General features: G+C 40.9%; 1 protein-coding gene across 2 annotated transcripts; it reads left to right on the top strand.

Moving 5' to 3' along the window:
- Window positions 1-80: 80 nt before the first annotated feature.
- Window positions 81-27,148, top strand: LOC127007809 (phosphatidylinositide phosphatase SAC2-like). 2 transcript variants are annotated; one of them, XM_050879178.1, is made up of 21 exons: window positions 81-294; window positions 2,780-2,860; window positions 3,988-4,156; window positions 4,455-4,599; window positions 4,790-5,029; window positions 5,291-5,401; window positions 6,159-6,317; window positions 7,520-7,592; window positions 7,810-8,002; window positions 9,238-9,403; window positions 9,674-9,835; window positions 11,364-11,434; window positions 12,942-13,160; window positions 15,812-15,870; window positions 16,162-16,330; window positions 16,733-16,804; window positions 18,152-18,238; window positions 22,506-22,660; window positions 23,101-23,280; window positions 24,100-24,221; window positions 24,821-27,148. In XM_050879178.1, exons 1-21 carry the CDS (start codon window positions 198-200, stop codon window positions 25,547-25,549), a joined length of 3,459 nt encoding a protein of 1,152 aa, XP_050735135.1. In that variant the 5' UTR covers window positions 81-197; the 3' UTR covers window positions 25,550-27,148. The 2 variants fall into 2 exon arrangements, with proteins under 2 accessions (XP_050735135.1, XP_050735136.1); XM_050879179.1 differs by lacking the exon at window positions 12,942-13,160 and having other exon boundaries at window positions 83-294.
- The last annotated feature ends 778 nt before the right edge of the window (window positions 27,149-27,926 follow it).

The raw sequence follows: 27,926 nt of genomic DNA, 5'->3' as shown, positions 1-27,926 counted from the left end.
GTAGATAAGAGCACGTAGTTGCTGTAGAAGGTACTCAAGACAAGTGAAAGGCATTGAGATTGATGTTCCTCTTCCTGTCCAATATCCACTAGCGTTCCTGCCTGCGAGGGAGGTGGCCGGGCTGGGAGAACATGTCAGGCCACAATCGATGTGTCAAATTACATTTACGGGAGTGAAGCGACTCGTGGCGTGGAACTATGGAGCTCCTGCAAACAGAAAAGTACTACATATTCAACAGGGGCGAACATTCTCTTTGGTGCAATCGAAAAACTGGCCATTTCGAAGCTAAAACATGTGAGTGGCGTTCTTGTTTACACTTCCTTGTCACTCTGTGGGTCCTTCTTCTTCTTCTTCTTCTTTTGAGCTGTTCTGCTTTGTACCGCCTCTTGGGTCCTCCCTGGCACTTCTTCACACTTAGATCCTTCACTACGCACTCTAAGCTCCCTCACTGCGCACACTTACATACTTAACCCTGCCCTGAGCTTCTTTTTTTTTCCTGTTCACTTTAATCCCTCCAATCACTTTTGCTCTCGTTTCTTTATTTCTATTCTATTTCTATTCTATTTCTTTCTCTTTTGCTCTTCTATTTTGCTATCTTTTTATTCCCTCCCCACATTTTTGCTCTCCTGTTTCTTTATTTCTATTTCTATTCTATTTTTATTCTATTTCTTTCTATTTTGCTCTTCTATTTTGCTATCTATTCCCTCCCCTCACTTTTGCCCTTCTATTTCTATTTCTCTTCTATTTCTCTGTTTTACTCTTCTATTTATTCCCTCCCCTCACTTTTGCCCTTCTACTTCTTTCTATTTCTATTTCACTTCTATGTCTTTCTGTTTTACTCTTCACTTTTGCTCTTCTATTTTCTTTCCTTCCATTGTTGTCTTCGCTTTAGCCTACTCTTGACTTCTCTATTTGCCTTTCATTTTTCTGCCCTTTTGTTAGTTTTCACTAGTCCACTTTTCTTTTTAATTCTCTTTTATTGCCGAGTTTTTTTTTTCCTCCCGACATTGCGCCAGCTGAGGGTGACACACGCCCCGCCACGCCCACCCCACACACGCCCACACACACAAGACGCACAGGACACACGCACACACACCATACATGACCACAGCAGTATATCGCACCACCCCCTCCTCCTCTCCCGGATCGCCCACCCCACACAGTACCCGCACGCCCGCACACCATACATGACCACAGCAATACTATACCCCAGAGCACCCTCCTCCTCCTTCTCATTCTTCTTTTGACCTGTTCCGCTTTGTATCGCTTCCTAGGTCTTCCTTGGTTCTTCTTCACACTGCATTGTACTCTGTTTTTCTGTTCAATCTGCTTGCTACACAGACTTTTGCTTTCCTATCTTCTTTTCCTTTGTCTTCTTCACTTGGGCCTACTCATGGTCTTTTTGCATTTCCCTTTTCTGTCTTTTTTGCTTTTTTTCTACTATTTCACTTGTCATTTTTTATTTCTCTTTCACTGGTGTTCTTTCTTCCCAACATTGCACCAGAGATATTTTTGTGATTGGTATTAACTTCACTGCTTCCTCCCTGCCCTGACTGTCCACGCCCCCTCATGTACCTCCCACATCAGTCACCCCTATAGCGTGCGCCGCTTAGGGGAGGGAAATAAATGGACACAGTTTGCCAGCTCTAAGTTTGAGATAAATCGGAATGGTTAAGATGGGTATTATTACAGCGCTGATACCCCGTCTCCTACTTGATCAGCTGCTCTTCTAACCTTCAAACCTCCTGGAAATCAGTTGGAAAGAGTGTAGAGATCAAAGCATCCAATACCAATCTTTACTGTTGTATCTTCAGCAATATGCTTATCTGTAAAAAAGAAAATGGAGTGTAGTCACTCAGGTATTTCTCCAGAATTAAATCCAACTCACTCCAGTCATTGGCACTATTATTATTTTTTATAGATTCTAGTGTGCTTGTCATCATTGCTAACTGTTTTCATCACAAATTATATGTTTCTAAGATATAAATGATTAGACAAGGTTTACATTATAATGGCAATCTTTAGCAGCAAAAGGTAAATAAAATATTAGTGACAAGTATTCCATCCCTTCATCCCTTAACTTTAATAGGGAGGTACAAACTGTAATTTTGGACAGGCAGAGCAATTCACTGCATTTATCCTGCAAATTTCCAAAATTAATGAGTTTTGCAGAAATTACAAATTAATCAAGTACCTGAGAATATTTTGAGAGCTAGTGTAAAAACACCAGAACAGCTTGCTTGAGACAACACCAAATATCCAGAAATACACCAATTCTCTTAAATGAACAAAACCCTGCCATAACCTAATGAATAGTACCACTGCCAAACCTACCCTTAATTGTTGGACTAGTCTAAAAATACTACTTGCTCACAATGTAAATAAGTTGTCTCTCTTGACTGTGGAGCACACGAGAGCTAGTTGATGTAGCTGCCACAATGGATGGAAGTCAGGGAGATAGTGGTATGGTGTCCGTGACCACTGTCCACTGGCAACATTGGAAAGCAACGCTGTCATGTGTAATGGAATTTACACATTCCATTTTTATTATCGTAAATAGTAACACATTCATAGTGTACTATATGGCCTTATTTTAGTATATACAGAATCTTTAATACACAATTTCACACAGTAAGCAGCTGACATATGAGAGGATGTATTGGGGATGATGCATCAGCGTTGGGGAGAGGCGCGGCCCCACCCAAATGTACTTCATATATGAGTCTGACCATAGTGAATTATTGTCTCTTTAATCACTGACCTTTCTCTTCATTTTCAGGTTGGGACTTGGCAGCAGCAGAAAACCCCACATGCCTTGGTATTGTTCACCTCCTCCTCGGGAAACTTCAGATCCACCCAGGCATGTCTTGTGCAGTATTCTCTTTGTTATCTTTTTGGGCTGACCAGTTTAATTTTGTGCATTGCTTTATTATTTTTTTGTGATTATCGTGTCAATGATGAGTGCAACATGTACTACCTTTATTTGCTATATTTATTTCCCTGTTTATAAAAGATAGCAGTGGTAATTAATTTTTTAAAGATTACCAGCCAGGTTAGTAAAAATTAATAATTCCTATCCCTTTCCAAATTCTGTTGATCCCTCTAAACTTTATTTGAAACATTTAACACGTCACTTCTAAGATACAGCTCAGAAACTAAGGACCACACAAGAAGGAATAGGGAGAAAAATGCTGGGTGTAACGTGGGGAGGCAGGAAATGAGCATCATGGCTTAGAGAACAGACAAAGGTTGAAGATATTTTAATAAACATTAAAAGTTAGTCAGGTCATATCATGTGTAGAGCTGCAAACAAATGGACAACAAAAGTAACAGTTTGGCAATCCAGAAAGCATTGAAGTCAGGGCAGGCAGAGGACCAGGTGGAGAGATGAAATTAGAACAGTACTGGAGCGGGGTGGAGTACACTTAACGTCCAGCAGGGAGAGCTGGAGAAAAATGGGAAAGGCTTTTGTCCTGCTGTGGACATGTAGTGGCTGTAGATGATGATGAATTTTGTAAAAAAGTATTTCTGAAAAGTCAGCAAGGAAAGACATTTATTTTGATACTGTAATTTGTTTTGATAACAAATGTAATCAGAGGGATATTTCAAGAAAAGTATGGTATCCCAGGTAGCTCTTAGACACACCACGTTTGACATGCCAGTCACCTGATAGGAGATGAAAAATCAGTCAATGGTCTTTAGGCCAGAATGTGGGTAGTCTTAGGCCACTCGGCGATGACTGATAATTGTCAGCCATTAGCGGCAAGAGGGGACTTGAACCTCAGTCCTCCGGGACACTGTGCCTGCACGCTGACCACTCAGCCAGTGCCTGTGGTGTGTGAGATCCCATTACCTTGGGACACAGGCCAGGTGTGACATCAGGGTTACCACAGTTTACCTTCCCCATGTATCCACAGGTATCCATCCCAAAAGGGAGGATGAGCAGCTGGGTGAGCTTAACCCTTTCTCTTCCCATCCTTGACTCAGACTTGTCGTCCCGCCTTGTGTTGGTTTGTGGGGTGAAGAAGGTGGGGACTGTCGGGGAGAACCAGTCTGTCTACTGCATCAGCAGAGTGGTGTTCCTGCCCCTTACTTCACCTCCTGACTCAGAACTTAACCTGCAGCAGTGCAAAAAACATGCCAACCATCCAGGAGGGTAAGAAAACTTGCATGTTAGATCTGCTTATTGTGGTTCATTTGTTGGTTGGTGATGTGACAGTTATTGCTTTGCTTATTTGTTTGATTTAATTTTCAGCCATATATTTTTCTCAAATGATTATTTATTAGTTTTATTTAGATAACTTGAGTAGTAGTAAAAATAGGTAGTAGTAGTAGTATGGCAGAAACAGCCTCTTCGCTCTGTCAAAAGTAGCAATGGAAGCTCAAGTTTTAGGAATTACCAAGACAATGTTGTGCCAGAGTGTGCACTACTTTCTGTCTCTCTCCTCCCCAAGGTCTGCAGGAGAGAGGAAGCTGGGTCTACCATTTTCTGACTTGCAGCAGAAAGTGGCACTCTCCAAAACCTTTGGGACTATTCGTAGTGTCACTTCCACAATCAAGTCTGCCACGGTCAATGCTGCAGCCTCGGCTGCCGGGCAGGTGAGTGTGATGGCAGTGGTGGCAGGGATAGCCTAGCCATGGAGATGAGCATAACTGTTTATTTTCACCACTTGATGCACACCCTCCCAATAGTTATTCATATCCGGATAAAGAACTACCCTGGAAAGCTGAGTACTAATTGGAAGGGTGTGTATATATTGGTAACATACTCTGCCATCCATCACTGCAGGGAAGCAAGGTCCGTCGTGAGGCTCGGGACAAGGAGCGCTATGAGAGACGGGTGTTGGATGAACTTACTAAGATGTTTAACGAGTCAGACTCCTTCTACTACTCCCTTGACACTGACCTCACCAGCTCCCTGCAGCGACAGAGTGAGCCTGAATACGACCGGAGCCTTCCACTGTGGCGCCGCGCTGAGGATGAATACTTTTGGAACAAACACTTACTTTTGGATCTGATAGAACAAGGGGTGAGTTGGTGTCAGTAACAAGCCTATAAGGGGTGATGAGAGTGTTAGAAAAGTTGTCATATTCTACGAGTAATGAATGGCAGGAGTTAGAAAGGTGAGAGTGAGAGTAGCAGCCTCATTGACAAGTGTTTAGTTTTGCATCTCGGCTCCCTTTTTATATCTTTTCCTGAAATGAGCACTGTGCGGAATAGCATGTACAAATTAGCAAACATTCCCCAGTTACTTTGTCAAAATGTTGTTACTGCCATTTTTCCATTACAGGATTCCAAACTTGATTTTTGGATTGTGCCGGTGATACAGGGCTTTGTGCAGACAGAATCAGTGCCTCTGGATGCAGCCCCAACCACACCTGAAGGAACCCAGAACTCCCAGGTGCGTTACTCAAGGGAGGGTTGAGGCTCACCTTGATGGGCACCTACATGTGGTTTGAGTAGAGAAGTTCACATCATCATTGTTATCATCATTGTTATGTTAGGCCATTTCCATTAAAACCTACATACTTCTGGAGTAGAGAAGTTCACATCATCATTGTTATCATCATCATTATGTTAGGCCATGTAGGTGGAGTAGAGAAGTTTACATCATCACCATCACATTACCCCATTGTCTGCAAATTATAGTGGAAAATCAAATCATCATCCTTGTTCAGAAGTGCAGTATAACTAGTGAAGCTGTACACTGTAATCTGCTTAGTTTCTTTATGTGGATTAAGGAAGTACGTAGACAAAATTGATAGAGAAGATGTTTGTATGGGATGTGGGATGGGAGAGCAATTAAAGGACATGAAGAGAAGTTGAAAAAGACTAAGTGGCTGAACGATATCAAGGAATACACGTTCAGCTTACCCAGTAGATGCACTGAATAGTAGGACAGCCTGGACAATGAGCCTGTTCAGTCCAAAAACTTAAATGAGTGTAAGCCTAAATTTGACTGATTAATACGCTTAATACGCAGAGACAAGACCCTAAAGCATAACTCATTTCCTGTATATCACAACTAGTAGATAAATACACACACACACACACACACACACACACACACACACACACACACACATACACACACATGCACATACACAGACCCCCCCCCACACACACACACACACTAAAACCATCCTTTCTCCCAGCAGCAAGACAAGTACAACCTGACTCTGGTATCCCGGAGGAGCAGGCATCGTGCAGGAACAAGGTACAAGCGGAGGGGGGTAGATGAAGACGGTCGAGTGGCCAATTACGTGGAAACCGAGCAAATTGTCTCATACTCCCACCATCGGGTAGCCTTCGTCCAGGTGAGTGGTGCAAGGAGGATGACTTCTTTCTGGTCACTGTATGAGGGTCGTGGTAGCAGTTAACCTGTCCTCTGTCATAGGCACGGATTTCGCCTTCACTGGTAGCCTGGTAACGTAATTCATCACTTTCATAAACCAACCACCTAAGTCATTATTTTCTACTTTTCAGGAAATCAGAAAAGAACTGCCATTATCTCATTTGGGTTAAGAGTTAGGCAGAAATGAAAAGGCCAATTCTAGAACGCTCAAACCCTGAATGATGAAGGCAACTATACAAAAATGGGCATCACATGTTGAAAATTTGATGTTGACAAAAACATGGAAATTGCTGAAAAATGACAGGCAATTATTTTATGAGGGTGACAATATACTCCCAGGTCTTTCTCTGCCTCTGTGGTGGATAGTGGAGTGTTTCCCATGTGTTATTGGTATGCTGGATTTCCCCTCCCAAGGTGCATGACTTTACATATTTCTTCATTGAATTGTAGCAGCCACTTTTTGTTCCATTCTTGTAGCTTGGTGATGTCTTCTTGTAGGAAAATCCGCAAAAGGATTTTAGGTTGCCAAATGAAAATTCACACCTTATTATCAAAAGAACATGATGAGACTTTACTATATATGCTTGATATTTTTTTTTTTTATCACCTGGTTAAGACACACACACAGCTGGTGGGATCAGCAGTCAGTTGTGAGCTTGACTTCCTTCATGCCATTTTTTTTCTTCATGGTACAGAAGACTGACCAGAGGCTGAACATTATAGATAAAAGCCCACAACATGGTCCTTTTAAGAGGATGGAGAAGGGTGAGAGAGAAAAATGATACCCCCCCCAAAGATGTAATTTAGTTTCAGATCTGTCTTCTCCTCCTTCTTTCCTTCCTCTTCCTCCTCCTCTCCTCCTCTCTCCTATCTCCAGCTCTACCGCTCTCTGCCTTGAAAGTGAGAGTCTGTCTGCCATTCCTCTTCTTTCCCTCTCCTTCACGCTTTCTTTCTCTCCCCCTCTCCTCCACACTTCCTTTCTCTCCCCCTCTCCTCTCTCTTCCCTCCAACTGTACTGCTCTCTGCCTTGAAAGTGAGGGTCTGTCTGCCAGTCCTCTTCTTTCCCTCTCCTCCACAGATCCTCTATCTCCCCTTCTCCTCTCTCGTCCCTCCAGCTGTACCGCTCTGCCTTGAAAGTGAGGGTCTGTCTGTCTTGATCCACAGGTACGAGGGTCTGTGCCAGTGTTCTGGAGTCAGCCCGGCTACAAGTATCGCCCACCACCTCGACTGGACAAAGGTTACTGCAGTGCTCCCCTTTCTTTCCCTTTGTATCTATATCACATCATCTCCTTTTTATTCTTTTTAGTTTTAGTTTCGGTTTACATGCAGATACGTTTGGCCCTTGATTTCTTGGACTTTATATTTCCCTGACAAAATCTGTGTGATCGAGAATCACTAATCATTTTAAGCTGGCATCCCCGAGCTCTTACCTTATACCTCATGTCACCCCAAAGATGCGACGGAGACCGCAGCCGCCTTCAGCAAACACTTTGAAGCGGAGGTGAAGCGTCATGGCCATGTCACGTGTGTAAGTTTGGTGGAGCAGAACGGCAAGGAGAAGGTGATTGCGGACGCTTACCTCAACAACATCCTCACGCTGGACTCCCCATCCCTCACCTTTGTTACCTTTGACTTCCACGAGTACTGGTAAGTGGTGTTGAGTTTCTTCTAACCCGTCCGCTGCGATTGGCACGGATTTGGCTTTCACTGGTACCCTGGTAACATACACTCCCAGGTCTTTCTCTGCCTCTGTGGTGGATAGTGGAGTGTTTCCCATGTGGTATTGGTATGCTGGATTTCCCCTCCCAAGGTGCATGTCTTTACATTATTCTCCATTTGAATTGTAGTGGCCACTTTTTGTTCCATTCCTGTAGCTTGGTGATGTCTTCTGGTAGGAAATCCGCAGTCAAGGGGTTAAGTCCAGGGTATGTTTGCCAGATTGTACACACTATGTCAACTAAATCTCACCTCAAGAACAAAAATAAAAAGGAAAAGTAAACTGAGGTGTGAAAATGAAAAAAAACTATCAAAATATAATAATAAAGATCAGTAGATTGGAGAAGTGCTATGGAGAGAGAAAAAGCTGGTAGGCGAAGGATTGAATGTGCTGAGAGGAAATGTCGAAACTGGGAAAGTTAGAGGCCGACCCCTAGCGGGAAGTTCCGTGAGGGGGTCAAGATGGTGAAGATGTAGATAGGTAGGGAAACTGACCTCTCTTCTGGCCTTTCTTTCTTTTTTCTTTTGTTGGAGCAGCGTCTAGCAAGGTTTTTGTTGCTGTTTCTATTTCCTGCCCTTGAGCTTCCTCCCTTGCTGTAAAAAAAATAGTAAAAAAAAAAAAAAAAACAGATTACATGCATTTTTTACTTTAACATTAGAACATTTTATTCCTCTTAATTTTGCAGATTGCTACTTTTTTTTACTGATGTGAAAGTTAATTGGAAAAACACGCGTGAATTGGTGAACACACCCTGCCCTTTAAAGTGCTGGCTAGTCATACAGTAAATTGCTATTATTTGAACTTTGGGCCAGTCTTACAGTCCAGTCCAGCACGTTTGTAAGCTCCCCAACCAAACACAAAACACGACGAAAATGCCTTGTATAGTGTTTTTTTTTTCTTCTTTACAGCAGAGGAGTCAGTTCAAGGGCATAAAAAAAAGTAACAAATGTGAAAAAAACACTATACAAGGAATTTTCGTCGTGTTTTGTGTTTGGTTGGGGAGCTTACAAACGTGCTGGACTGGACTGTAAGACTGGCCCTTTGTCTAGTATGATTCTTCTACCACGAGCTGCACTGTCTGCCATCATTTCTGTATCTCCTCACTTCCTATCATAGTTGCATCCTACTCTGAAAATCTCTTATTCATTCTTTTTTTTTCCTTCAGCCGAGGGATGAGGTACGAGAATGTGTCTGTGCTGACTGAAGCTATCGAGGAGTTGATCACCAAGATGCTCTACTGTTGGGTTGACAAGGAGGGCACGATCTGCAGGCAAAATGGGGTCTTCAGGATCAACTGCATAGACTGTCTTGACCGAACCAATGTTGTACAGGTCTGTTATAATTTGTTGTTGTTTTTGCATTGCTCAAGTCAATATTTATGGTATTTTCCATGAATGCTTCCGATTATCAAAAGTTCATTAGCAAAGTCTTAAGAAACCATCACTTTGTATTTCGGTTTTGTATTCCATCACTCAATATTCATGTTAAAGTCCACTTGCCATCATTTGCTACTCAATCAATCATTTAGGGCATACGCTGGGGGGGCGTGTCACCTTGCCCACCTCTGCTAACCCTGAAAACCTTGAGTGTATGTATTGCAGACTGCCATCGCCAAATCTGTGCTGGAGAGTCAGTTTGTGAAGCTTGGCATGATTCCCCCGGAGCACCCACTGCCATCCGCCTGCCGCTCCATTCTGCAAGTCATGTGGGCCAACAACGGCGACACCATCAGCAAACAGTACGCAGGCACCTCCGCCCTCAAGGTCAGCTGAACCAAACCATACACATGCACACGTATGTGCACACACATACCCACATGTACATGCACATGTGCACACTCACACACACACACACACACACACACACACACACACACACACACACACACACACACACTCTCAGTGCTCCCTTTACACCACCCTCCCTTCCCCTTTTGTCTCTATTTTTAGCTCTCCTAAACCACCTCTAACCCTCCCCTCCCCCCCTCTTGTGTAGCCTATTTAGTATTATAGTTTATTGTATTTCTAATTTGTATATTTTCAACCTAATGGCTGCCATACTTTAATAAACCTATTATTATTATTATTATTATTATTGTAATTCACACACACACACACACACACACACACACACACACACTCACACACAGTTTCTACTACAAACTTGCTTAATTGTTAATTTACTATGTGTAATTTGGATTTGCACTGATTTTCTTGCTTTTGTATACTTCAGCTTAGTTCAGTTTTCTCCATTATATTTCATAATAGCATTTTATGCTGTGTTTTGTGGCAAGAACGTTATTGTAAATGGTTCATCATTCTGCTTAAAAGGAATTTCACATGACTGTTGACCATCTTGATAAAGATGTGGAATATTATGGCAGTCTGAAGTGTCTGAAATAAAAACACTAATGTAAAAAATGCTAGCTAATTGTTTAAGAAAGTAAGAGAATATGTAAGGGAGAGTTGATTGGGCTTTTTCAGGGGAGGGCGACTTGTAGGGCTAAAGACTACTGCGTGTCCTTGGGCATGCTGTCATCCCAACAGGGAAGGAGACAATAAATGATGGATGGGATATAATTGTCAGTACCATTACTGTTTTTAATGTTGTTTGTTGTCTCTCAGCATAATATAAGATTATTAGAATGAAGAGCCCCTGTACCTCCTTGCTTTATCCTTCTGACTTTCCTCTGCACTGGCTTGAAGGCGAGAACAAACTTAACCACTTGTCTTAGTACTCTAGTAGCAGTGACAGATGGCTCTACAAAACACAGGGGGTTGGGAGACTTTTAATGGGTATACACTAAAGAAACTAAGACTGCAAAAACATTAACTAAATAAAACCTATCCATATGCCATTCAAACCTCTCAGTGGTGTGGCACCTGTACACAGTAAACAAACTTGTGCCTACTCAGGGTCATGTCCTTTGTTATGTGGAATGCTTGTGTCTTGAGTCATGCCTATGGTAGCTTTGCTTCAAACTCACTTCTTTATTCTACATTTTAAATAAGTTGTAAAGATATGTAGGAACAATGGAATTACTACTGTTACTTTTGCTTCTTCTAGTTTTAGGTTTGCATAGTGTTCCTGAGTGTAATTCCTTCTCAGCTTGCTAAATTAATGTGATGTATCTTACCTAACCATGATATAATGAACAGGACACACAAGCATTGGTGTTGATATTTAAATGTTGGTAAAATTTTGTATTCAGAGAGCTTACTGTCATCCCCCCCAAAACATCACTAAGTACCAACCCGGCTGCCTGTGTTCATCATGTTTCTCAATCTGCAGGGAGACTTCACCCGGACAGGAGAAAGGAGATTTGCAGGCATGATGAAGGACGGCATGAACTCAGCCAACAGGTGAGTCTTGCAACCCTAACCTGAGTTCCCCCGTCAGCTCCATTTATAAAACCTTTTTGTTTCAGATGGGCCTTTTAATTTTCTTTTTATGTCATCATCATCATCAGTAACCTTCATTCCCTGCAGAGATGGGGTGGGGGAGTCAAAAAGTCCTTGTGGTCTTTCTGTTGAATGTCTAGGTAAAGATAGAGAGACGCACACTTTGCCCCCAACCTCTTGTATCATAGAAGCCCAAGTCCTTATGTGTCACCTTCTAGAACACTCGCTGAACTATAGAGAGGTGTAATCATAATCTGTGTTCATACTTTTCTTTCATTCTGTTGTTTCATTTTGATTTCTGTGGCATGTCTTTCATCCGGACCACAAGTTTTCAGATGTAGGTTTTTAACAGAGTGACCATAATCTGCTTGTTTTCTCAGCCTTTCTTTCCAAGCAGTTTGTCAAAAAAAAAAAAAAAAAAAAAAACAATATTTGGTTAATTTCCATTGATCTCTGTTAAACTCAGTAATCTTTTTTTTGTTTTGTTTGTTTTTGTTTTTGCTTTTTTTTCATCAATATTATCAATGTAAAATAGCATCTGTGACTTTTTTACAAAAATATTTGCTCATCAAGTGAAGGAGTACAGGCTGAGATTTGATACAAACAGGAGAGTGTTAGAATAAGTTAACTCAGTAGCACATTGTTAATCTGCTGTTTTGATGTTGCCGGGGGTATTGGTTCCTAGTTTGGGTCTTGACTGACCATTGCAATATTTGGACTAGCCAAGATTGCTAAGACAATGTTGGAAGTCTGGCACTCAAAAAAAAAAAAAAAAAAAAAAAAAAAAAAAATCCTGGCTGTGTCATTAACAGGGATTTTCCAGCTCAAACCCCTTGTTAAAGTAAACCCTCATTGCAGTTGGGAATATCCAGGCAGGAAAATAGGGCTGCCTTTTCTTTAAAAATTCAGTCAGGAACAAAGGTGTAGCCAGGGGGTGCCTGGGGAGTCAGGGACATTTTGAAGAAAAGACAAACTCCACCGTGTGATAGGGAGAATAAAAGTGCAATATAATTTGACAAATTGGATAATATTCTTTGGTCATGGACTGCCTCACAGATGACTAGCTGTGTCACCAGCTAGGAGTGTCCCACATTAGGGATGAAATGACTGCACAGGTTTGTTATCCAAGCTGAGCGACAGACATCTAATATGGTTTTCATTTTCTTTCAGTCATACAGTCTGGGCACTAGAAATTACCGACCATGTGTTTAATATATCCACATTTCATTTTTAGATCAATAGACCATTGTTGGCAGTTTACCTTCATTGTTTAATTCAAGCTTTAATTTTGTGTTCAGCAGTTGATCCTGTTTCTTTTGTGTGTTAATTATATTGATGTTTCTTAATGTAGTCTAGTTTGCAGTGTTATGATCCCATTTTATTTTCAAGTAATATCAGAGTGTAGGATCTTTGAAGTTTTAAACAGTTACAAAAAGACACCCTAGAGCCTGATGTGTTTCTGTTACAGATACTATAGGAATCACTTTCTTGACACATACCGGCAAGTAGCCATTGATGTGATGCTGGGGTTGGAGCTCTCAGACAGTCAGTGGCAGGAGATAGACTATGTCGAGACTTTGCTCAGTGTAGCAGGTGCCTTAATGCCTATTGGTCCACCAAGTTACATGGCTGAAATCGCCCCATCCAGTGAAAAATACTTAGCAAGTGCCCTCTATTCCCTCTCCAGGTTAGGCTGAAGGCTGTGAGGGAGGGCCATGAGGGTTGTCTGGCCTCCCTCGCACACACTCGTTTTTGCCTGCTTTGGTTCTTGTGCATTTTTGATACCTAAGAGATTGATTGCTTTCTTTTTTGCTTCCCACATGGAGCGTGTCTTATAGTACTACCACTACTTAAGCATCTCCTGTGTCTGCCTTCTCCCATTAACATTGCTCAGGGTGTCTTGCAGAGCCCTTGGACTCCCCTTTTATTCATCTTTCACCACATGATGTGACCCTAGCACAGGCCCTCCACTCCCACACACTCTAAATTTAAATCTTATGCACACATTGACTTTGTATTGTACATAACTTTATAATTGAATTTTTCCTTTTGAGTTTGTAATAAGTTCTCAAGTAGAGTAGGAAAATCAGTTGAAAAGAGTATAGATAATATTAGATTAGAGTTTGAATCACTGTAATTCCCCTGACTTATTTTGTTCCTCCATTTTCCCTGAACAACGCTTAAAAGGAGTGATTGTCCTCGGGTGTTGTCATCCTGCATACAGACACATTAGACCTCATTCTGACCCCTCTACTGCCTCTTGAAGAGCAGAGCCATGTTGTTGCAGAGGAGCTAACTAACCTGAGTTGTGCTAAGATGAAATATCAGGTTGTTGAGAGGATAGTAATGCCTTTGAATAACCATTTCTAACCAACAGTGGATTGTAAGAAATTGGCATATTATTGGGAAATTGTATTCTTTTTGTGAGAAGTGTATCTCCCACAACTTCACATTGTGGAAAACTGCACTCAGCACAGTTGAGGGATGCATATGTCACCTGTGTCAGCAGGAATGTAGCAGTCAGACAAGTGGAATCGGGGAACATTGATACCTACTAACCTCAGGCGTTTGCATGAAGCTCCCGTCACATACGGTCATTTGTCTTTCACGTGGCCATTTGGTGCAGATTTTCTTGTTGCGTAAAGGACTGTATTTGGTGGTTTTTAAGTAGATCAATATTGTATTCACTTCAGTCTTATGTTGAGTATATTGATTCCTTGGTTAACTGAACATATGATTGTCTGTACATTTAATGTGTGTGCAGAAGTATGAACAGTTTATAGATTTTGATATAAGGGTGAAATTCAATATGTATCAGTAAATAATAATAACCTCAGTCACCACCTCACAGCATCTGCATGCCTTGAGAGGCTTTGAATGTGTACCTTCCTAAAAAATATATCTATAGATAGTGTCAGTACCCATCCACTGTTGAATTTGTATCACTAGTCTTCTGTTTTAATAATATAACCTTTTTTTTTCTTTACTCAGAGGTTCTTTCAGGGCTTTTTGTTTTGATCAGTTAGGCCGGGTTCCCACCACCCTGTTATGACAGTCTCGTCTACTGTCAATGACGTCGACGGCGACGACAGTTCGAACTGGGCCTCACGCATGGAGCCCCGTCGGCCCGTCCAGAGATAAATCCAAGTTAACTTTTGGCTGCGGGTCAACAGCAGTGGTGGCCCATCTAGTGATGTTGAATATTCTACATATGAAAATATGAAATGGAAGTACTTTTTTTTTTTTTACGTCTTGGCCTATTGCGCTGGTAGGCTTCTTCCCGGTGGATCCTGATGGTCGGTCCAAGGCTTTTTCCCGGTGGGGCCTGATGGTCGGCCCAGCCCGTTCTGGCGCAGGCGAATGTTTATAGTGGCACCATCTTGCATTGGCTCATGCTGCCCTCCCGGAGCTCATCTTTAATCCTAGAATCTAGAGTCCGGGTTGATAGGTGGTCTTCTGGAGATACAAAATAACATATACATACATTTCATTATAATAATAATATAGATACATTTGCATCATGTACATCTGTTTTGTTTGGCAATAAATATCTTTTGTTGAAAACTGGAAGTGTGGCAACAACGCACACCGGGTGTAAACAAGCCCACAGGTGTGGCGGGGAGATTGGTGGCAAATATTACGTATTCTTCTGCTGCAGAGAACACCCGGGGGTCATTTGTGAACTATTTCAGTTCTTCTCATACCAAAATTATATCGTGAACAGGGAGCGACTTCAATAGGCAGGCAGATGATTGAGAATTCAATCAATTGTTGTTTTTAGTTGTTCATCAGAGAGCAGACCTGAGAGCCTGCCTTGGACTGGGTTTTACCACAGCTCCCTTGTAGTGTGTATTTTGAGTTGTTTGCGAGTGTGGTTGGCCTGCCATTCCACATGTACTGATCTGTAGCATTTAATAATAATAATTTAAGGCTTGAAATAATTGTTGGCGTGGCCAGAACCTTCGCCTCCTCCTAGCTGGCCTGCCTTCTGACTCAGTAGCCAGTATATATACAATGGCAGCAATCAAGAAGTCGCTGTTGCCCATGGGGTCCATCCTTTCTTTGTCAACAAGCGGCGTGACGGATCCCATCTCCTCAGTACCAAGCGCCCACCATTTTTGTGACTCATTTTGACATCATTAACGTCGACGGGACCGTCAAAATGGGATAGTGGGAACCCGGCCTTAGTGACACAATATGATAATGTCATTAAAGTTTTAGAGTGAGTATTTTATTGATGAGTCAGAGGGTGTTTGTTCCTCAATGTCACAGGACAGAATGAATATGCTGAACTAGCGACTGCAGAAGTAAAATCTGTGTCCATCCCTTCACCCACAGATACTACATGAACCGCTTCAAAGATGCCTACAGACAGGCAACAATTGATCACCTGTTGGGTGAGTATTGCCTCCATGCTGATAATTAAACACTGCCAAAACCTATAGGAACTGGCACTGTCTTGGGAGTAAATGCACTGTATATCTGGTCTGCCTTATTTTGCTGTAGGAAAAAAAATCTTAGTATTTTTAACCAGGTCAATTACTCTAATGAAAGTTGTTCTCCCTCTGCTTTTTAAGGAAATTGTTTAGTTTAGTTATTCAGTTACTTAAACATTTTATGTTGATTATTCCCTTGCAAAAGAATATAGCTGTTGCCTAAAGTCATCACCTCTTACTTTCTTACTCCAGGCAACCCAGTCACTGAAGACATCATGAATTTGGAGGCCTCAGGGGAGGAGGAGGAATCATCAATGACCCCAGAACATGTGAAACACGTGATTGATGACTGCAAGAAGCTGCTGGTGCCTGATGCTGAGACCATCCTTGGGGCGTGGGGGCTCATTGATTCCGACCCCTCGTACGTCAGCCACAGGGAGCACAAGCACAGTCTTGCCTTAGTGGTGGTTTTTGTGTTTTCTCTTTTTACTAACTTATATCTTGTGCTCTGTGACTATTGAGTTAATGTATCACTTATATAACTACAAAACAGTCAATGCAGTCACTTCTCATTTAATTTCATTATTATAAAATATTAAAACATCTCATTGTTCAATATGAATTATGATATTTATTTTTTACAGATATCAAAGTATTTCAGTTTCTTTATCAATTTTTCATGATTTTTGCCCAACCTATTTTTTGTTCCTTCTCAGAAAACAAAATATCAAATGACTAGCATAGTATAATATTTTCTCATAAAGTTATGTGATGGAACTCCCGGAAATCGCCTTGGGTTCAGAACAGTACCACTTTCCCACAGGACCGGCGACCCAGACCAGACCGACATGGACATCATCCTGGTGTTAACGCGGGACTCTTACTATGTGGCCCAGTGAGTGTTTCTGCCCTACACCCAGTCAGGTTAATTTGTCCCACACCACCACTGCCACCACCTATGTCTTAAGCAAGAATGCATTTAGCTTCGTATTGCTGGTTTGTTCTTGTGTCTGATAATCAAACCTACTGCAAGGTAGGATTTCAGAAGTAGAACTGTTTTGAAGTTTTCTCTTTAAGTGTTTCAAACCACTTTTACATCAGTGAATGTATGAATAATGTCATGGAAGCCAACAATCATGCTTCCTTTACTCTTACTGTATGGAACATGAATGCTCCACTAATATCCAGAGGGTTGTAGCATTGTATCTGTAAAATCCTTCCTTAGTAGAGATTTCCCTACTTCAGCGATGACCTTTCTTCCCTCCACCCAAGTATTTAGAAAGGTAATGTAAAGTTACTACTATGAAGCAATACACTAGAGATCCTGGGTACTCAAGTTCACATCCTTCTACTGTCAGTAAAACATGTGAGAGTACCCGGGGATCATTGTGCATGCAAGGAGGAAATTACCTTCATACCTTCCATGATGACTTTTCTAAGTTAATACATTAGGATCTCACCAGTTATGACTTACAAAGTATTGTTTTTAAAAATAATGGCAAGATTAACCCGGTAGCAGCGGGGATCATGTTTCTTAATGGTCCCTCTCAGTGAGAAAAACGAAAAAAAATCATCACTCACACAAACCATTTCACAATATATATCAAAGCATTTGTGATCAGTTTACGTATCATCTATTTTTGGGGGTTTATATCATGGCACAAATTTGCCCGTCACTGCTACAAGGCAAAGCCACAAATTTGGCCCGTCGCTGCTACCAGGTTAAATAGATATCATGTTTCTGCATTAACATTTGGTTTCTTTTGCATAATGTATATTATGAGAGAAGGAAATGTCTGGGCTCATCTTACATAGCAATTATTTACTGCCATCTTGATGAGGTAGTCAGACTTGTACCCTGAATGGGACTCACAAGGCATGTTGCAACTACAACCTGCTGGCAGCCTGCTCTACCACCAAATTTAGTTATCAGTTTACAGGATGTATGGGGTGGTTGTACTGTCCATTCTTCACCAACAACCCTTCAGCAATGTCACTCAAACAACTTTTTCGTTAATAATGGTGTTGTCAGGCATCAATTAAATGTTATTAGCAAGATCCTACTGTATAAACTAAAGAAGCCACATTATAAACTTGCTTTGAATTTCTCTTTGTACTGACTAGAAGTTTTTGATACTAAGCCTTTTCTTAGCTGCATACTTCTAAGTTTATGTCTTAGTGCACCCCTTCTGGTCCTTAGCTATTTTTACATAAGTCTGAATGCTCCAATTTTCCCTCCCAGATACAATGAGGAGACTGACCAGATTTTGCATTATGAACGAGTGTCTCTCATTGACCTGGAGAAGATTGAGATGGGACCATACACCTGGTGAGTCCCTGCTGTACTCTTAATAACTTATTATAAGTTCATAATGTTGTTAAAGATAAAGAAATGTTGGAACTGGCATCACCTCATTCCTAGATATAAAATCAATGTTAGAACACTTTTGTTCTTGTATAATGTACTGTATTTGACGGCTTATAAGATGCACGGGCTTATAAGATGCACCCCCAATTTCGGTGGGCATTTGAAAAAAATATAACAAACGGGTTTGGACCCCGAGTGTCATGTGGAGATTTTTCGGTTGGCCGACAATCGTAGCCCTCCCCACTATCAAGTCATTATTGAAGCTTCACATGTATTCAGATCCTTATCAAATCCCAATACAGTTAAACCTCGGTTTACGAGTGCTTTAGTTTATGAGCGTATTGATTTACAAGCAAAAAAAAAAAAAAAAAAAAAATCCCACAAAAAATGCCTTGGTTTACGAGTGGTGACTTGGTATATGAGCATCCTGTTTGTTCCTTTTTTTTTTTTTTTTTTTTGCCACCCCCTGGGTTGGGACACGGGCTATATGGAGGCCGTCAGGGTCAAGCGCGTACGCCCTCAAGGTGACGGGGAAATTCATTTTTTTATATGTGTTTTTTGGTGCAGAGGGGAATAACAAATTAAACATAAACAAAAAAGATTTGATTTTTTCTTTTTTACATTAACCCTACTACTATGGGCGCTAAAACAGTGCTTTTCTCCGTGCGTGCCAAATTTCAAATGTCGCTATTGAATATAACAAGCTTTCAGCCATAAACTCAACACAATCATCATGTATTATATATGAAAACATGCAGAATTAAGTGGTGCACATAAAGACTCACTACAGCCGGGCCAAAACAGCGCCCCGTGCCGTATCCAGGATCGCCGTGCGCGCCAAATTTCAAATGTTGCTATTGAATATAACAAGTTTTCAGCCATAAACTCAACATAATCATCATGTATTATATATGAAAACATGCAGAATTAAATGGTGCACATAAAGAAGCATAAATTAATTGATAATTTTGAGATGTAAGCATAAATATAGAGATAAAATAACTCGTATATTGGCTAAAGTACACCAGGACGCAGTATGCTTGTCCTCGGATATGGTACGGGGCACACAAGGACGCAGTATACGCGTCCTCGTGTTGAAGGGGTTAAAACCCTTAATATTTGCTGGGACCTACCAGAATTGGTCCTTCCTGTAGACTCGATGGTACTGCTTTGAGATGTAAACAAACATGGTGGAGACAGCGACATTCAGAGGGGTAACGGGTATAAAGTTTGTGCATCATATTTCTTTATTATTATTCCTCATCATAAGTCTAGTTGTTGTAATACTCTAGTACATTTTTAAAACATAAGGAAGTGTGAAATTTCAAACTTTAATGAGCTTCAATGTTTGTTGAACACATATGTAAAGTAAGAATGTTAAAAGATAAGCGCAAAATGGAGAAACAGGCACTTGTAAATATCAGATAATAACCTATCTTCTCAATGTCTCGTCAATATTATCTATATTTTGTTTGTGTTTATCAATCAAACAAAGTTAAACAGTTTTGTGAAGAAGGTCTGTCTTAGCTCAATGATCCCTGTCTACTAAGGAAACATAGCGTGTCTTGTGCGTGTTGTCAGGTTTGGTGTTCAACTAAATGTGCGGTTGTGGGGGGGGGGGGGGTTCAGCGTAGGGGAATCCCCTTGTACAGCATTGCCATGTTGCTCCTAGCCTATGATGTAGAAATGTTCTAATATAAGTAAAACCATGTCAAATTTGATCAGCAAATATGAATACTGTCACCTCTGCCTATCAACATCTATCTTTCCTTCCTGCTGGAAGTACGCCTTCGTACAGCCTGTGCCTAAGAAGGGTGACCGTTCCAATCCCTCAAACTACAGCCCTATAGCTTTACTTTCTTGTCTATCTAAAGCTTTTGAATCAATCCTTAATCGAAAGGTTCAAAAGCACCTTTCCACTTCTAACCTTCTATCTGATCGCCAGTATGGGTTCCACAAGGGGCGTTCTACTGGCGATCTTCTTGCTCTCTTAACTGATTCTTGGTCATTCTCTCTTAGCCATTTCGGTGAAACTTTCTCAATTGCACTAAACATATCGAAAGCCTTTGATAGAGTCTGGTACAAGTCTTTGCTTTCTAAACTGCCCTCTTTCGGATTCTATCCCTTTCTCTGTTCCTTTATCTACAGTTTCCTTTCCGGCTGTTCTATCTCACTGTTCTTCTGATAAACTTATTAACAGTGGTGTTCCACAGGGCTCTGTCCTATCACCCACTCTCTTCCTGTTATTCATCAGTGATCTTCTTTCCATAACAAACTGTCCTATCCACTCATACGCTGATGACTCCACTCTGTATTATTCAACTTCTTTCAACAGAAGACCCTCTCAACAGGAATTGCATGACTCCAGGCTGGAGGCTGCAGAACGCTTAACCTCAGACCTTACTATCATTTCCGATTGGGGTAAAAGGAACCTTGTGTCCTTCAATGCCTCAAAAACCCAATTTCTCCACCTATCAACTCGACACAATCCTCCAAATACCTATCCACTATTCTTCGACAACACTCAGCTGTCACCATCTTCAACACTAAACATCCTCGGTCTATCCTTAACTCAAAATCTTAACTGGAAACTTCACATCTCTTCTCTCGCTAAATCAGCTTCCTCGAGGTTGGGTGTTCTGTATCGTCTCCGCCAGTTCTTCTCCCCCACACAGTTGCTATCCATATACAGTGGCATTGTCCGCCCTCGTATGGAGTATGCATCTCACGTGTGGGGGGGCTCCACTCACACAGCTCTCTTGGACAGAGTGGAGTCTAAGGCTCTTCGTCTCATCAGCTCTTCTCCTCTTACTGATAGTCTTGTACCTCTAAATTTCCGCCGCCATGTTGCCTCTCTTTCTATCTTCTATCGATATCTTCACGCTGACTGCTCTTCTGAACTTGCTAACTGCATGCCTCCCCCTCTCCCGCGGCCCCGCTGCACGCGACTTTCTACTCATGCTCATCCCTATACTGTCCAAACCCCTTATGCAAGAGTTAACCAGCATCTTCACTCTTTCATCCCTCATGCTGGTAAACTCTGGAACAATCTTCCTTCTTCTGTATTTCCTCCTGCCTATGACTTGAACTCTTTCAAGAGAAGGGTATCTGGGCACCTCTCCTCCAGAAATTGACCTCTCTTTCGGCCACCTCTTTAGATTCTTTTTGTGAGTAGCGGGCTTTTCTTTTTATTATTGTTTACTTTTTTGTGCCCTTGAGCTGTCTCCTTTGTTGTAAGAAAAATAAAAATAAAATACGCATTTAATCTTAGTATTATAACGTATGAAAGAACAGTTAACTTATTATGGATAAGATATTTATAAGCATATAAAGAAATGTGGCATACATATTTTACAGTGTTGCTTAAAAAAATGCGATACTTATTATTGAGATTCACTTTCGTTTTGGGATGTGTAAGTTGTTTCACAATTATATTTAGATTATATCGTGAAGGAATGTACGTTAAAATAAGCTGACATAAGTAAGAAAAAAATACATTCAAATCCTCGTGGCGATAACGCCGAGAGAGAGAGAGAGAGAGAGAGAGAGAGAGAGAGAGAGAGAGAGAGAGAGAGAGAGAGAGAGAGAGAGAGAGAGAGAGAGAGAGAGAGAGAGAGAGAGAGAGAGAGAGAGAGAGAGAGAGAGAGAACGTGGGGTTAAAAAATGTGGCAACGATGTACTAACTGATTATTCACCACATGGCACCTTACAGCTGCACTTTAAGATGAGTCTTACTATAGTTTGTTTAGGTAAAAGCATTTAGTCACTTAATATTCTTCCTGACTGGTGTAATTTTGTATGAAGTAGTGGTAAGTACTACTGTACTGATATACGCTGTTACTTTATAAATGAATTGTTGTTGCTGTAAAAGTGATCGCCACCTTGTCTACGTTTGTGGAGAGGTTTGCAGTTTGATTTAAGTGCCATTACTGCACTAAAACTTCACTAGCCAGTGACCCAAAGCTGAACCTTGACCTTATAAGATGCAGGGTGATTTTCAGGGATATTTTTTTGGAAAAAAAGTGTGTCATAAGCCGTCAAATATGGTAATTTATACTTCTGAAGTTGTCTCCTTATGAAAATATGTATTTTCTTACAAACAGAAACAGTGACATAATTATTGAAACATTGAATGTAAAAGTAAGTTGTAATACAAATTATATAGGGAAAATGAACACTTAAAGTCCAGAAGTAGCAAGAAAAATTAATAACATGTACTGCCTTACAGCCAAGCCATGTTCAAGCAGTCCCGCCCCCACCAATGTATCCGTTTCAACTACCTGGTTGATGGGCAGGGTGGGTACTTTCACTTGTTCCGCTCCATGAACATCCGTTTCTTCAACAACATGGCCATCACCATCAAGTCAGAAGAGGAGACAGTAGGTTGGTGTCCTGATGCCTTCACTGGTCATCCATTATATCTCAGGCATTTCTAAATATACACCATGGAAAGAAGGTATCATATGGATGCAGCATATCAGTTTTCTGTATGCATTAAAAAACTGTAAAATATAATAGGGAAACAAATATCCTGTGGTCAGAGTCCCTAATGGTGATAGCCCAATAAAACTTGTTAATAACTCCACTTATTTTTGCAAGCTCTGTTCTAATTTCCAATCTGCAAAATGTAATTTTGTCACTAAATCTCACTGTTATTTCTCCATCAAGATAAAGATTGGATTAGATGTTACTAATCTCAGTCTATATTCTTTCCCCCTACTGTAGTTTATTAGAGTTTCTATTAGAGTTTCAATCCAAAACAACACTTGCCATACTGAAAATTTTTCAGGTATTAACTTGTCCCATTTGTATGTCTTTGACAGAATCTGTGAAGGCTATTGGGGAGACCTTTGAAGTGGCGTGTCAGATGATAGGGTGCGAGGTCTTGCTTGTGACAGGCAAGATGGATAAGAGGAGGAGTAGGAGGAGGAGCCAGTTGGCCAACTTCCTCAATCCTCTCGCCTCCCTCACCAAGACGTCTCCTGACACCCTTAAAACTGCTGGTGAGTGGGAAAACAAGCTGGCAAACCTGATAATGTTGGGTATTTTTGTCTGTTTTTATGTACGTTGCTTGACACAAATATGCAGGAAAGGCAAGCCTTGTAATTCTCTCTGTGGCAAATAGCTTTTGTTCACTTTGTTCAATTTTGTACCATTTCTATGAAGTAGGTTAGTCTCCAGATGACATTAGTTCTATGCTCCCAATATAAATTAACAAGCCTTGTTTTCTCTTCATCTTGAGCATGACGAGTAACAGAGAGAACAGAAAAGATACTCAGACAGCTGGCTGCTTGGTATAAACAAATATGGTGTCAGCAAGCCAGTTACTGTGTGGCAATGGCATTCACTTGGAAAAAAATGGCTATTCCTCAAGACTATTAATTGTTTTATTCCTTTAACCCGGTAGCAGCAGGGATCATGTTTCTTAATGGTCCCTCCAAGCGAGAAAAATGAGAAAAAATCTCCCCTCACATAAACCATTTCATAATATATATCAAAGCATTTGTGATCAGATTATGTATCATCTATTTTGGGGGGTTTATAGCATGGCACAAATTTGGCCCGTCTCTGCTACACAGTAAAGCCACAAATTTGGCCCGTCGCTGCTACCGGATTAATTTCATTAGAAAATTTTGATTGCCATCCCCAGCCATGGAATCGAGGATCCGCTGTTGTTAAGTTGTGATATCAGTAAATCATCAATATATTTAGCAAAGAATATCAGTGAGGATCAGATTCTGGTATACATAAGTGACCTCCATAAAGTACACATATATGATATTCCAAAAGAAGGATGTTTAAGTGATTTCTTGTGGCCACAGGGAGTCGCGCCTTCACCAATGTCACATCAGGGCTGGCCAGGCTGAACCCCATATCCAGTCTGCGAATGAAGCGGCCCACCTCTGTCACAGGTCACCAGTCCTCCTCCAAGTTCTACCTGCAGGTAAACGAAGGGCAAATTTGCGCATCAGTTTTTAAAAGAGGAAGATTAAATTTTTTACACAGGCCCAGTTTGCTTATAGGCTCACCTAAGGGGCACTTGTGGTTGGACCTTGCCGTTGCTTGCTGTGGTGGATTTCTCTAAATTGCTGCGCTTCTTTGAGTATCTGGGTCATTCTGCCACCAGGTGCTCCTCTCAACAGCAGTAAAAAAGTTGCCAGTTGTCAGCACACAGCAAAGCATGATAAAGTGGGAGAGGCATGCACTGTGATATGAAGGGAACAGGACCTAGATATTCAGGTGAATCTATCTTAGGATATTGTTTCAGGAACTATTCAGGTTTACTTTTGTGGCAGAATTGATGCATAATATCGGAAATTCAGATCTCACAAGTCTGTACAATCTGAAATTTACCTTAAGTTGAAGTACTGGTTTAAATTTTTTGTTTTAAGTTTATCGCTATCATTAGAAATCTCACCAGAGAAAGGCATCCCTTCCTTTAAAAGAGCCTTTTTTTTTAGGTAAAGCTAGAAATGATCATTTTTCATAGCAGCCATTAATTCATTTGGTTTTTCATTTCAACAGTAAACTTCCCATTTTCAGAAACCAACTGTTTGTGTACAAGATGGTGAGCAGGATGTGCTGGTTCCCTTGGGTGTTAGTGAAACTCATCTTGCTTCATGTGGAGTGTTGGCTTCAAGTCTCATGCCCACTGCCTATCCACCAAGGTACCTCTCACCCCCACTGGTGAGATGCCACAGTGATTCTGCCCTCCTTCGATCCCCATCAGGGGAGCATGTCCCAGCTAATCCCTCCCCAAACCCGGAGATCCTTGTAAGTGGAACTGTTGAGGCTTCTGGCACACCATCCATCACCCCAACCTTTGGGGGCCTCTCTCCCTCTCTCCTCATGCAGAGAGTCAGGAAAATTTCCCATTCCTCGGATGAGGTGGACGTGCGAGAAGAAAGGGAGGGAGGAGTGGCCCGGGCCTCCTCTGCCACTGACTTGCAGCTCCACCTTCCCTCCAGCCACTCTGAGGGCCACATTGGGGGATCTTCAGGAATAGGGAGTGTACCAGGAGGAGAACTCACAAGTCTGGTGTCCCCCCTGTCTTCCCTGAACAAGGAGGCAGTGCTGGCACCTTTCTCTGTCCTAGCCCGAGGAATGCAAAGTCTGGCCCCGGGTGCAGGACGACTGGCTCGAGGCATGCAGAGCATAGGGGTGAACCTTGACCCCAGGCGCTTACGTGCACAGCGACAAAGGCAGCTTGAGGAAGACCCAGAGATGAAAGAGAAAAAATCGCAGTGCAAAACAAAGATAATTCAAATCTAAATAATTCCATGCTTTTTTTTTCAGTTTTAGGTGAATATGAGATGGGCATTCACTTTTTGAAGGACAGACAGGATTGACAGATTGACCTACAATCCTTTAGTTGTGGGTATTCCTTGCAGGGAAGTAAATTATAATAACTTTAAAGGAAGGTTGAATTCTGCAGCTTTATGAATAAGCAGCAGTGACAAATTGCATCATGAAAAGATGATGGTAAAACATATATTTAAAGCTTTAAATATTTATTCCCATGTATCAGAGGTACTTTGTGAAAGTCTCAAGTCAGGAAGAATCTTAGTAACCACATGCAGTAAGATAATGGAACATTGCATCACTTGGCAGCTAAGGTTTGGCTAAGGTTTGACAAGTGGGGTAGATTGCTAAAAAGCAAATGCTATGAGGGTCGTCTTTATACAACAGAAGACAGTCAGAGTAGCCTTGCTTCAGTAAAGCAGTTGCAGTAGCCATCGAATTTTAACAAAGAATCCTATTGGAATCTTGGTCTGTGGTAGGGCCTAAAGGATTCTGTATAATGCAGTTAATGCATTGTTCATATTTCTTAATAATGTGTTTTATGAAGCCAATAGCACCTCCTGTTTAATGAAATTACTACTGTTAACCAAAGTGTTTTGGTAAAGGGTGCAGAGTGCTGGTAATGTGTTGTGTATTTATTAGCCTTCAGTACCTTGTCTGTACTTAAAAGATTAGTGCTCAAACAGATGTGAACTTGACTTCGTAACATTCCAACTGTCTGTCTCTTCGCTGATCTCACTGGACCTGAGTTTATGAGCCAATATTTTCTGTACTAAAATTGCTCCTGTTAGCCTGGTTTTCTGTAGGTCTTCCATGAGCTCCTCTCCTCCAGGGTGTCAGGTGAGGCCTGGTGCTAGGGACCCCTCACCCTCGGCCCATTCCAGAAACAATTCAGATGCAATGATACTTTTTGTTCTGTAATATAGTGTAATGATTGTATTTTCATGTATATAGGGAAATGTATGAACATATTTAAAGTATATTAATGTTTTTGCAAAAGTTATAAAGAATCTAGTGTAGAAAGAGGTAGGGAAATATTTTAGCATGGTCAGTATGGGTTTTTGTGGTAAGAAACACATGGTTTTGAAACACATATATCACATTCAGTAGTTGTCACTTAGGGATAATTTCAGAATCTATCACATATTTCTTTATATAATCTTATTATTTTTGGCATAATATAGGAAATTTTAGGGCGACCAGCCAGTAGTACCTGCGAGTGTTGCCCACGAGCAGGTCAACAGTTTTTCCTTCCTCCTGACCAGCTGGGAAGTGTCAGTTCCTCCTCTCTCTCTCTCTACATATATTTTTTACCTCTTTTAGGTTAGCCAGGTAGCCATTTTATAGTTTTATTTATCACACAGTAGCTTGAATGTTAATGCTGACTGACTAAATATTTTAGAAACATATATCAATGGTATATTAGTAAGTCAGCCAGTTATGTATCTTGTGGTACATATCACCAATATATATATTTGTTTTTAGAGTTGTCATGAATGTCTTAGTGCCACAATGCCACTTGTTCCACTACTGCCACAATAATCAAGGAGTATTCCTGAACCCATTTACCATGTGCCATTCCCTCCCCCCACACACACTCTGAATGAGGGAGCTTTGGTTATCTTCCTTCACACTTTTCTTAATGAGTCTAGATTGGTTTATAGAGTTAGATTATTTATTGTACCTATTTATTGAACCATTTAGGATTGGTTTAGGATAGTGCAAGAATTATATTTTCTCTCTTGCACATGCATCCTTAGATAGGACTGTTTGGGTGGTGTAGTATTTAGGAAGGTAAAAGAAGTATGGTGGTAGAGTGAAGCAAAATTAATATATCATATTTTTTTTATTTTTTCTTATTGCATTAGACTGATCTGTGTACAGTCCATCCTTGTGCTATGCAAGAGTATGGGCAGCATATTGTCTTGCAAAGTATACAATCTCAAAGTATGAACTGGTGAAGGGCAAACTTTTAAAGGTATTAAGGTGGATATTTCACCTGGTTTTGCACACTTTCCCCATTCTTAACAACCTTCCCCCTTTATATTACTTTTATATTATACACACTTATAAATGAATACATTTCCTAATAAAAAGAATAGCATGAAAAATTTAGAAGTTAAACAGTTCATCTACCATTTCAAAAACTCAGCACAATTGGGGTCTTAATGGAAGCTGCCACATTTAGCATTAATGGTATTAAGTAATTGTAATGTGACCAAAATATAACAAACCATTGTTACTATATATTTATAGACTATTATGAGCCATAGTTGATTTTGAGTTTCAAATTATTAATAATGTTGCTGACAGATACATTGTTAATTTATAAGGGCCCTGATTATAT

Source organism: Eriocheir sinensis, chromosome 36 (assembly GCF_024679095.1).
Source record: "Eriocheir sinensis breed Jianghai 21 chromosome 36, ASM2467909v1, whole genome shotgun sequence".
Lineage (NCBI taxonomy): Eukaryota > Metazoa > Arthropoda > Malacostraca > Decapoda > Varunidae > Eriocheir > Eriocheir sinensis.
This window is presented reverse-complemented; position numbering and strand designations above follow the sequence as displayed.

Excerpts from the sequence above, each read along its gene's own strand:
- LOC127007809 (XM_050879178.1), top strand. The coding sequence starts at position 198 with ATGGAGCTCCTGCAAACAGAAAAGTACTACATATTCAACAGGGGCGAA. Across the intron at positions 5,402-6,158 it reads AAGGAACCCAGAACTCCCAG|CAAGACAAGTACAACCTGAC; the intron begins GTGCGTTACTCA and ends TTCTCCCAGCAG. Across the intron at positions 16,805-18,151 it reads GACTCTTACTATGTGGCCCA|ATACAATGAGGAGACTGACC; the intron begins GTGAGTGTTTCT and ends TTTCCCTCCCAG.